Source organism: Schistocerca nitens, chromosome 8 (assembly GCF_023898315.1).
Source record: "Schistocerca nitens isolate TAMUIC-IGC-003100 chromosome 8, iqSchNite1.1, whole genome shotgun sequence".
Classification (NCBI taxonomy): Eukaryota; Metazoa; Arthropoda; class Insecta; order Orthoptera; family Acrididae; genus Schistocerca; species Schistocerca nitens.
The window spans coordinates 232,123,968-232,136,186 of record NC_064621.1 but is presented as its reverse complement, the minus strand read 5'-3'; the positions used below and the strand labels follow the sequence as shown (position 1 = coordinate 232,136,186).

The following is a 12,219-nucleotide window of genomic DNA, read 5'->3' as shown; positions in this document are numbered from 1 at the left end:
ACTCTATTCAAATGGGGTAAACTACGACCAAGTATATCATAAACTGCAGTTCACATGAGAACATGGAGCCGTGAATATTATTAAACAATCCTACGCATGTTCCGCAGTATTTTACCCTCTCAATTCGATTCAGGCGGCAGCAGAAAACGGCATGCTGTGGGCGAGAAGCGGCGCGCTACTGCAGCTGAACTGTTCTAACACTTCAGCGAAAATTTCAAACTATACGGTCGGGCGCTGTGATTATGAGAACACGGCAAACTTCCGTATCAGGCCCCTGAGATCCTGGATGTTTTCAGTGTGAAACGCACTCATTGGCTGCTGTGGTCAATCCAATTTCATTCACAGGCCTGACGGTGCATGCTGGAACTGTCAAACTTCAGACGGCCAGCTGAGTACAAATAAGTCCACCCTCATGGCACGTGATATGTCCGATACAGAGTTCCACTGTCGTTACAGTTGGAAACTTCCACTGCCTCTTAGTCTACTACAAGATACATACCACAAGTCTCACTCACTAAGGAAAGATCTATATTTCAACACCATGGGAGGACAAGAAGACGCAAAAAAGTAAAAAATCACAACCACGCTCCACCAAGCCTCAGAGCAGGAGCTGAATTAGCGATACGAAACTACACTCACGTTGCACAAGCCAATCGAGCTATACGCCACTCAGTGAATCTCCCCTCTTGACTCTTCTGTTGGCCTGGTAGCCAATCCAGACATAGCACGGGATTCCCACGTTGGAGACAGAACCTCCACTGAGAGGAGCCAATCAGCGACTCAAAATCTTTCTTGTCTAAAAAACGAAGATTTTAGACGAGGCCGGCCGTTGTGACCGAGCGGCTCTAGGCGCTTCAATCTGGAAACGCGCGACCGCTATGGTCGCAGGATGGAATCCTGCCTCGGGCATGGATGTGTGTGATGTCCTTAGGTTAGTTAGGTTTAAGCAGTTCTAAGTTCTAGGGGACTGATGACCTCAGATATTCAGTCCCATAGTGCTCAGAGCTATTTGAGCCCTTTTTTTAGACTAGGGAGGCGTCATTCTCACAGTAAGCATGGATATGTTTCGGCAAAAAACGTCTGCCAGGATGTTGTAAGGTGTGGGGTTGAGCTGTTATTCTGCGCAACGGATTAATCTGAAATGTACCCTTTACCCTGTGGCTCCTGCAAGATGCAATTTCCACCCCCACACTACTACAGAAGTCAGACAGACACTACTAACGTTCTAAAGAGAAATGCCTGAAAAACTTTCAGCAATAAATAACTGCTGGAGTCGTCCGCTATACGGAAATGACACAAAAATTCACAAAATTTCTTACATAACCAGTGGGATACTTGGGTACTGGAGTAGTGCTAGTTAGTGTAAAAAAAAACATGAAACTAACGAAAGTTATTATATATTTTGCAAAAATTCTGAGAAATCACAATGGCACTTTTAGTTATGAACTGAACAAGTTATATCCTGGTTCTTTTCGGAATGTGAAGTTACCTCTCAAGAATAGGATTTGCTAATGAAATTTCTATACAAAGTTTAAGATGGTTGTTGACTTGGCAGAATGGCTAAGAGCCGCGCCTAGTCAACGTGAATAATTACCCTTTAGAATGTTGACGGTCGAGGCTGTCGCGTGTGAAATGCAGCGAAGTGTACTGTTGTGGAGGAAATATGGGGCTCGCAATAGAGGTAGCGCACAATACCGTAAGCTGCGATGACTGCTGCCTGCGCCGCTCGCTGCTGACAAATAAGATAACTCTCGTTCTATCTGGATTGACCTTCGCCAATCAAACTCTCCCTACGCCTTGATGAAGTCAAGGATTCCTTTTTTCTTTTTGATCATGTCTACTGACTGGTTTGATGCGGCCCGCCACGAATTCCTTTCCTGTGCTAACCTCTTCATCTCAGAGTAGCACTTGCAACCTACGTCCTCAATTATTTGCTTGACGTATTCCAATCTCTGTCTTCCTCTACAGTTTTTGCCCTCTACAGCTCCCTCTAGTACCATGGAAGTCATTCCCTCATGTCTTAGCAGATGTCCTATCATCCTGTCCCTTCTCCTTCTCAGTGTTTTCCACATATTCCTTTCCTCTCCGATTCTGCGTAGAACCTCCTCATTCCTTACATTATCAGTCCACCTAATTTTCAACATCCGTCTATAGCACCACATCTCAAATGCTTCGATTCTTTTCTCTTCCGGTTTTCCCACAGTCCATGTTTCACTACCATACAATGCTGTACTCCAGACGTACATCCTCAGAAATTTCTTCCTCAAATTAAGGCCGGTATTTGATATTAGTAGACTTCTCTTGGCCAGAAATGCCTTTCTTGCCATAGCGAGTCTGCTTTTGATGTCCTTCTTGCTCCATCCGTCACTGGTTATTTTACTGCCTAGGTAGCAGAATTCCTTAACTTCATTGACTTCGTGACCATCAATCCTGATGTTAAGTTTCTCGCTGTTCTCATTTCTACTACTTCTCATTACCTTCGTCTTTCTCCGATTTACTCTCAAACCATACTGTGTACTCATTAGACTGTTCATTCCGTTCAGCAGATCATTTAATTCTTGTTCACTTTCACTCAGGATAGCAATGTCATCAGCGAATCGTATCATTGATATCCTTTCACCTTGTATTTTAATTCCACTCCTGAACCTTTCTTTTATTTCCATCATTGCTTGCTCGATGTACAGATTGAAAAGTAGGGGCGAAAGGCTACAGCCTTGTCTTACACCCTTCTCAATACGAGCACTTCGTTCTTGATCGTCCACTCTTATTATTCCCTCTTGGTTGTTGTACATATTGTATATGACCCGTCTCTCCCTATAGCTTACCCCTACTTTTTTCAGAATCTCGAACAGCTTGCACCATTTTATATTGTCGAACGCTTTTTCCAGGTCGACAAATCCTATGAAAGTGTCTTGATTTTTCTTTAGCCTTGTTTCCATTGTTAGGCGTAACGTCAGAATTGCCTCTCTCGTCCCTTTACTTTTCCTAAAGCCAAACTGATCGTCACTTAGCGCATTCTCAATTTTCTTTTCCATTCTTCTGTATATTATTCTTGTAAGCAGCTTCGATGCATGAGCTGTTAAGCTGATTGTGCGATAGTTTTCGCACTTGTCAGCTCTTGCCGTCTTCGGAATTGTGTGGATGATGCTTTTCCGAAAGTCAGATGGTATGTCGCCAGACTCATATATTCTACACACCAACTTGAATAGTCGTTTTGTTGCCACTTCCCCCAATGATTTTAGAAATTCTGATGGAATGTTATCTATCCCTTCTGCCTTATTTGGCCGTAAGTCCTCCAAAGCTCTTTTAAATTCCGATTCTAATACTGGATCCCCTATCTCTTCTAAATCGACTCCTGTTGCTTCTACTATCACATCAGACATAGAGGCTTTCAATGTATTCTTTCCACCAGTGGAATTCCCGTTGCACTCTTAATATTACCACCGTTGCTTTTAATGTCATCAAAGGTTGTTTTGACTTTCCTGTATGCTGAGTCTGTCCTTCCGACAATCATATCTTTCTCGATGTCTTCACATTTTTCCTGCAGCCATTTCGTCTTAGCTTCCCTGCACTTCCTATTTATTTCATTCCTCAGCGACTTGTATTTCTGTATTCCTGATTTTCCCGGAACATGTTTGTACTTCCTCCTTTCATCAATCAACTGAAGTATTTCTTCTGTTACCCATGGTTTCTTCGCAGCTACCATCTTTGTACCTATGTTTTCCTTCCCAAGTTCTGTGATGGCCCTTTTTAGAGCTGTCCATTCCTCTTCAACTGTACTGCCTACTGCGCTATTCCTTATCTATAGCGTTAGAGAACTTCAAACGTATCTCGTCATTCCTTAGCACTTCCGTATCCCACTTCTTTGCGTATTGATTCTTCCTGACTAATGTCTTCAACTTCAGCCTACTCTTCATCACTACTATATTGTGATCTGAGTCTATATCTGCTCCTGGGTACGCCTTACAGTCCAGTATCTGATTTCGGAATCTCTGTCTGACCATGATGTAATCTAATTGAAATCTTCCCGTATCTCCCGGCCTTTTCCAATTATACCTCCTCCTCTTGTGATTCTTGAACAGGGTATTCGCTATTACTAGCTGAAACTTGTTACAGAACTCAATTAGTCTTTCTCCTCTTTCATTCCTTGTCCCAAGCCCATATTCTTCTGTAACCTTTTCTTCTACTCCTTCCCCTACAACTGCATTCCAGTCGCCCATGACTATTAGATTTTGGTCCCCCTTTACATACTGCATTACCCTTTCAATATCCTCATACACTTTCTCTATCTGTTCATCTTCAGCTTGCGACGTCGGCATGTATAACTGAACTATCGTTGTCGGTGTTGGTCTGGTGTCGATTCTGATTAGAACAACCCGGTCACTGAACTGTTCACAGTAACACACCCTCTGCCCTACCTTCCTATTCATAACGAATCCTACACGTCTTATACAATTTTCTGCTGCTGTTGATATTACCCGATACTCATCTGACCAGAAATCCTTGTCTTCCTTCCACTTCACTTCACTGACCCCTACTATATTTAGATTGAGCCTTTGCATTTCCCTTTTCAGATTTTCTAGTTTCCCTAGCACGTTCAAGCTTCTGACATTCCACGCCCCGACTCGTAGAACGTTATCCTTTTGTTGATTATTCAATCTTTTTCTCATGGTAACCTCCCCCTTGGCAATCCCCTCCCGGAGATCCGAATGGGGGACTATTCCGGGGCCGGCCGAAGTGGCCGTGCGGTTAAAGGCGCTGCAGTCTGGAACCGCAAGACCGCTACGGTCGCAGGTTCGAATCCTGCCTCGGACATGGATGTTTGTGATGTCCTTAGGTTAGTTAGGTTTAACTAGTTCTAAGTTCTAGGGGACTAATGACCTCAGCAGTTGAGTCCCATAGTGCTCAGAGCCATTTGAACCATTTTTGACTATTCCGGAATCTTTTGCCAATGGAGAGACCATCATGACACTTCTTCAATTACAGGCCACATGTCCTGTGGATACACGTTATGTGTCTTTAATGCAGTGGTTTCCATTGCCTTCTGCATCCTCATGTCGTTTGATCATTGCTGATTCTTCCGCCTTTAGGGGCAATTTCCCACCCCTAGGACAAGAGAGTGCCCTGAACCTCTATCCGCTCCTCCGCCCTCTTTGACAAGGCCGTTGGCAGAATGAGGCTGACTTCTTATGCCGGAAGTCTTCGGCCGCCAATGCTGATTATTTACCAAAATTTAGGCAGTGGCGGGAATTGAACCTGGGACCGAAGACGTTTTGATTATGAATCAAAGACGCTACCCCTAGACCGCGTGTACACCTATTCGCATATTCACCCCTAGTCTAACTATTGGCATGGTACACTGGTTAGATAACCAGTCCACCGCGATGCCACTCAAAAATTCGCTCGCAGGCATTTAACTATAACTCTGACCATTCACACCACACAAAAAGTGTGTCGACCAACACAGTGAACAACGCTTAATCGCAAGGACTCAATATTGAGTAGCACTTCGATTCGCTCTCGACAGAGGTGCTCTCCCAGCGAAGTACTGAGGAGAGACTTGTTCCTCGCTCCAAGAGCGACAACGGAACAGCGCCTCTTCACGCCAGACATGAAGAGGTATATCTTTCGGTCTCTTTCATTATTCCTTCAGCTCAAGGTGTCAGAAATATCGTCTGCCCTTCAGCATTGCTCTTCTAAAACGGTAGAATGACGTTTCGTTCAAGGCGACCAATCCGGAAACCTGTAGCATTGGCGTTTGGCATTTGCTGTCTCCCTGTGAAAATCTCTGAAACTGTGTGCTATGTGTAAAGAATGCGTAGGCTGTCCGGTCCCACACAATGTAGTGGAATTTGATTTTAACCCTTAAATGCATGATTTTTTATTTCAAGCTGTAAAAATTACCATGTTTAGTTTATAGTGCCTACATTTCGAAAAAAATATTGAAAAATTTTTTAAATTAAATTAACAAAGCACTATTGTTGAAAATCGCTTTGTAGCTGATCAGCTACATTTTGAGTTAACACCTTACGAGCCACAATAAATGTGCTTATTTTGCTCCCTCAATTTTCACCAAATCTCTCGTAATTTAATTGTTGATTATGATTAAATACTTTGTATAGGAAGGGAAAAATCCTAAAATAATAAATAGGACATTAATGTTGTAAATATTGAGCATTTATTGTATATTTTATACACTTTTATATATGAACGATAAGGTATCTAGTTCCAACAGGTTTGTACCCAAGCATGTGATTATCACTTTACATGAAAAGTTTGAAAACAGTTCTTTTGTTTGTGCAAACACAATGCAACTGCACATTTATTACACTGCACCCAGGAAAATCCCTTGCATCCTGGCATTTTGCACCTCTGTCTCACTTTCAAGTACGAAGGCAGGTGACCTACTTGATCCAGCCTTACATCTTGTGGAGGTACATGTGCTGTGGGCCCCTTTGTCTTCTTAGCTTGTATTTGGTTTTCGAGTTCATTACTTGGCCTTCCACGTTTTGCTGAAGTTTGACCTGAGCGACACAAACAGTGAGCAATTTCCATTCGAAATGCGGAGAGTTTCATAGTTCTCCTAATCCCTTTGGTTTCTGCTACTCTCCTATACAACAGCCAGGAATTGACTACTCCCATGTCCAGGAGATGGTAAAACAATCTTATATACCATTTTCGACTTTTCACAAGAATTTTATGTCGACCCATTATGCTGTCAAGAAGGTCAACACCTCCCATATGTTTATTGTAGAGCTTAATTATTTGTGGACAAGGTATTGTTATTCTTGACTTTGTTTTTTTGTCATACCTCCCTGCTTCATGAATAGGCTGCTGTCCAGCAAGTGTAGAAAGCAACATCACACTCTTGTTATCTTTCCACACTACATTTGATATGTCGACACCATCCACTGTTGCGACGCGCTCTACTGATGCACCTCGTGCCATTTTCTTCAGCTCAGCTTCTGAAGGGAGCTTGCAGTCTGGCACTCTGTTTCTTCTGACTGTCCCAAGCGAGTAAATTCCTTGTTTATGTAACCATACAAGCAGTGGCAGACTTGTGTAATAATTGTCACAGTACAGTTTGTGGTTCATATTTCTTGGTAGTATCCTACTGAGTCGAACTACAACATTTGCACTTGCTCCCAAGTCTTCATCCCCAGTCACTCTTTTTTCTGGTTCATTTTCATCTCCAGTGAAAATCTCAAAATCGTAGGCATAACCAGATATGCCACTAATAACAAATAATTTGTATCCATATTTATGAGGCTTGTTTGGCATGTATTGTTTCAAATAACTTCTAGCCTTTGTTGAACATATCTGTTCATCAACAGAAACACACTCCTCAACAGGTATTGTTTGAAACCGAGATCTCATCAATTCTATTATGGGTCTTATCTTGAAGAGTCTATCACGACCTTTTTCACCCCTGGGTATCATTGCACTGTTGTCATTGAAGTGAAGAAACTTACGTATTTGCTCATACTGATTCACTGTCATTGTTGTCTTGATCAGATGAGTACCAGTAACTTCTCCCCAGTAATCCCTCGTATTAGGTACATGAACTATTGACATTATGAGACAGATGCCAATAAATTTTTTTATGTCATCACAGGATAAATCTATTGGTCTAACAGGATTACACTGCACACTGTATCTATGAGACTCTTCGACAATTAGATCAAACAATTTAGATGGAAATATATGTTTGAAGAATTGGTATGGAGTATCTAAGTTTATTACTTCTTCTGGTAACGAAGTATTGCCATGAAATTTTGACTGCAGTTCGGGAATAATCAACTGTTTATCTTTCCAAACCACACTCCTGCTGTTTTTGGTAACATTTTTGCTGCTGCATGGCAGTTTCAGAGCATTATCAGACAACTGTGACGTCGATTCCTTCATTATAACATCAGATTGTCTTGTTCCAGAAACATCTTCAGTCCTAATTACTGGTACTTGACTTTCTTCGTCACTACTGTCACTATCACAATCAACAGATTCTGGAGCAACATATGTCTCATCTTGAATGGAATCGTCAGAGAAACACTCAAGATCGTCATCACTGCTTAGTGGAATCTCTAACCATTCCATAAGCATTTCTTCTTGACTCTTTCGAGACATTTTTACGTCAGCGCCTGAAATGCAGTAAATGAAAAATGTAGCTGATAAGCTACATACACAAAAACAGGCCTCATTTCAAATCTATCACAAAGACACTCGAATTAACTGTTTACACCATATCTACTTACGTTTTCAAAATGAAAAAGTAATTTTCAAACCCAGAAATCAGTGCACAAACACCAAAAACACACCTCAACTTTCCGCCAAAACACACACTTGGCAGTATGTCCACACAGCTCACTGTCGAACTGCTTCAGCTCGTCCTGCCATCTATGATCGCTATGAAGAACTACTAGAAACTGCTGCGGAGTGTGTACACTTAGCTACATAACGAATTTGATCGAAAATGTTTCTCCATATGGAATAAATAGAAGAAATGAGGTCTGCAGCTTATCAGCTACAGTATGCATTAAAGGGTTAAGCCGAACACGGGGTTGCTCTCCCCTTTCACTCGGGCCCACGCTGTCCGCTACACGGGCGGTCACTGGCCAACATAAGCTGGGTTGTCCTCTGAAGGGACCGGCGTCCCGTTGTGTGGGTTTCTCTCACGAACTAAATCTTCTGTGACCGTCATGTCTGGAATGTATGTGTGTACGCCAGCCTCTAGTATTTCAACCACGGTGCACTTACTTGTTAATTTCAAATCGTTTACTTGAATTCATACAATATTGACTTTATCTTATCGAGTTTGGGTTCGAGTGAAGCGTTGTGATGTGCAGTATATGATTGTGAGGGCGGAATATGTAAGCAATGAAGGTCAGGTGACCACGACGTCTTACAATGTGACCAAAGTCTCTTATTTATGCAGAGATCTAATCTTTCCAGACCAACCATTTTCAGTTGCTGAAAGAAGGCTGTGAAGGTTTCCAGACAGTTGTATCCATGAAATATCTGTTTTTGCCATTATCTAAGAGAAAGTGGCGACTTCCTGGCGTCAGGGGGGTTACAGTCTTGCCTCCACTAAGGACGTACACCAGACACTCTGTCCATATCGCCCCAGCTTCTGACATGAGAATGCGTGGAGTTTTACGACCTCCCACTGTTTGCATAAAAGTTGAGTTACTGCAGTCTCTCTTAAGCGGCTTTCTCCAATCACTTTCCGCCAACTGGCCACCTTCACAACAGACAGTCACCTGGCCCAGGTGAAATGTTTTGTAGCCCGACGCCCTTCTCTCTCACGCTAAGCAGAAGGAGGAGAGGACTTGACCAAAAGTCCCTCCACAGCTACGATCCACTGAGCACTGTTTCCCAGAATTACTCTCACACATTGGTCGCTTCACTTAGCAATTGTGGGCCCGTATTCGTCACTCTTCCTGTTCTCCATCGTCTCTAATACGGCCCCTAGTGTACAAGTTCTCTACAGGATACACATGCAGTTATAAGAACATCCTTCCCACAATTTCCTCACGTAATAAAAGCCCTAAACCACACATACCAAATGTAGTCCAAGGTAACACCGAGATGATGACCTAAAATATTGAAGTTAATCCCATTGACAAAGTTGTTTAAACTGAGAGAGTAGCTTTGTACTTCTCAACTTCCTGGTGTAACGTGGGCACCCCATCGGATCTTGACTGTGCTCGTTTTTTTCCAGTTGAGAGAAAGACATAGCTTTGTACACATTGTCGTTTTACACTGAGCTGACCAAAGACATAGGATAGTGATACATATATATACCAATGGCGGCAGAGTCATGTACATAATGTATAAACCGGCAGTAAATTGACAAGCTATCATTTGTACTCAGTCGATGCGTGTGATAAGGTTTCCGATGTGGTTATGGCCGTACAACGGGAACTGACATTCTTTGTATGCGGAATGGTAGTTGGAGTTACGCACAAGGGACATTCCATTTCGGGTATCGTTATGGAATTCAGTATTTCTGGACCCAGGCATTACCTCTCACCACAGCAAAGCAGTCGCCGACGGCCTTCACTTAATGATCGAGTGCAGTTGTGTTGTTGCAGAGTTATCAGTGCTAACAGACAAGCAACACAGCATGAAATAATTGCAGAAATCAATTTGGCACGTACGACATTTGGTGTTAATGGGGCATGGCGGCAGACGATCGACGTGAGTGCCTTTTCTAATAGCACCTCATCGCCTTCAGCGCCTCTCATGTGCTCGTGACTATATCGATTAGACCACGGACGAATGAAAAAACGTGGTCTTGTCAGATGAATCCCGATTTCAGTTGGTAAGAGCTGACGGTATGGTTAGAGTATGGCGCAGAAACCACCAAGCCATGGACCTAAGTTGTCAACAAGCCACTTTGCAAGCCGGTGGTAGTTCCATAACGGTGTGGCTGTATTTACATGGAGTGGACTGGGTTCTCTGGTCCAACTAAACCGATCATTGACTGTAAAGTTATTCATGGACTTCATGTTCCCAAACAACTTCGGAATGTTTATGGATGACAATGCGCCCCGTTACCAAACCACAACTGTTCGTGATTGGTATGAAGAACATTCTGGACAGTTCTAGCCAGTGATTTGACCACCCAGATTGTCTGACGCAATTCCATCGAACAATTAAGGGATATGAATGAAATTTTCACTCTGCAGTGGAGTGTGTGCTGATATGAAACTTCCCGGCAGATTAAATCTGTGTGCCTGACCGGGACTTGAAATTGGGAACTTTGCCTTTCGCGGGCGAGTGCTGTACCATCTGAACTACCCAAGCACGACTCACTTCCCGTCCTCACAGCCTTCGAAACTTCACAGAAGCTCTCCTGCGAAACTAGCAAGGAGAGCTTCTGTGAAGTTTGGTAGGTAGTAGACGAGGTACTGGTGGACGTAAAGCTGTGAGGACGGGCCGTGTGTTGTGCTTGGGTAGCTCTGATGGTAGACCACTTTCCCGCGAAAAGCAAAGGTCCCGAGTTCGAGTCTCGGTCCGGCACACAGTTTTAATGAGAGAGAACAATTCGCGCACTAAATCCAGCACCGGCAACGCTTTTGCAATTATGGACATCTTTAGAGGCAGCGTGCCTCATTACTTTTGCCAGGGACTCCCAACGACTTGTTGAGTCCATGCCACTTCGAGCTGCTGCTCTGCGATGGGCAAAATGTAGGTCCGGCACTATATTAGGAGGTATCTCATTTCTTTTCTAACCTCAGATGTTATATTGATGGGTTGTACCTATTTGAGTTCCAGCGATTATCCGAAACTGATGATCAGTTGGTGACTCAATCGGATTCATGTCTTCCGTCTACGTCAGGGAGGATTATAACTTTTCAACCCTAACACTCAGTCCATCGACCTCAAACAGGCTTCTCGTTGTCAGACCCTTCATTCTGCATTGATACGTTCTGATTCAGTTCACATAAGCAGCTTCGAAGAAAAATCGACTAAATTCCTACTAAGCGAATGTTGCGTGACTCAAGCTTGGACTCAGCATCTGAAAGTTTGTAAAATTATTAGTCTTTCGTAATTCTAAAGAACTTGATTGATAATGCTTTAAAGTCTACCTAATGATCTTTTATTGCCTCCGAAACATGTTTTAAATCGCTATCAATCTCGTATTTACTGTACAACTAATATTGATGCAAGTTAATCACTATTGTACTAGAATTTCTTCACACGAAAGCAGCAGTAAGTTCATCATTCCGACCCAAATGATGTTAACATTCCACACAGTTACCGACTCACAACAATTCGTGAAAACTGCATCAAGTCGTTCAGTGCCTCCTTGAAAAGAAGTACTGCCCATAGTATGACACGAAACACAGCATGCGGAGATTTAAGTACAACAATAAAGTTCACACCAAATAACTTCCAATGTAAGTCACTCAAAATTTCCAAATTTTCAAGAAAAAGTTGAAAACTGTTGTCGGTATTCAACTGCGATATAAGAGCCGACGACATGCATAATTTCTTACATCTTAACACAACTCTTTGTAGTACGGCTGAACACTGGCGTACACAGTACGCTGGTTCCCTAGCGACTCGCAGACATACAGAACTTCAGCTTAAAGCCTTACTCAAAACGCGGAACGGGCTTTATGTCTAGAGGCTTCTGAGTTAAGCAGCCAATTAGATAAGCTCGAGCACTTCAGTACTGGCGATATTCATTAGCTCATGTAATAAGATTACCGA

The 12,219-nt window shown here is 42.8% G+C and overlaps 1 protein-coding gene across 1 annotated transcript in view; it reads right to left on the bottom strand.

Annotated features, from left to right (window-relative positions):
* The window catches only part of LOC126199495 (piggyBac transposable element-derived protein 2-like), a 156,928-nt gene extending 148,804 nt beyond the window's left edge, over window positions 1-8,124 (bottom strand). The window contains exon 1 of the mRNA XM_049936417.1: window positions 6,330-8,124. Within this exon, the coding sequence (XP_049792374.1) occupies window positions 6,330-8,124 (1,795 nt within the window). The remainder of the gene's footprint in view (window positions 1-6,329) is intronic.
* Between the last annotated feature and the right edge of the window lie 4,095 nt (window positions 8,125-12,219).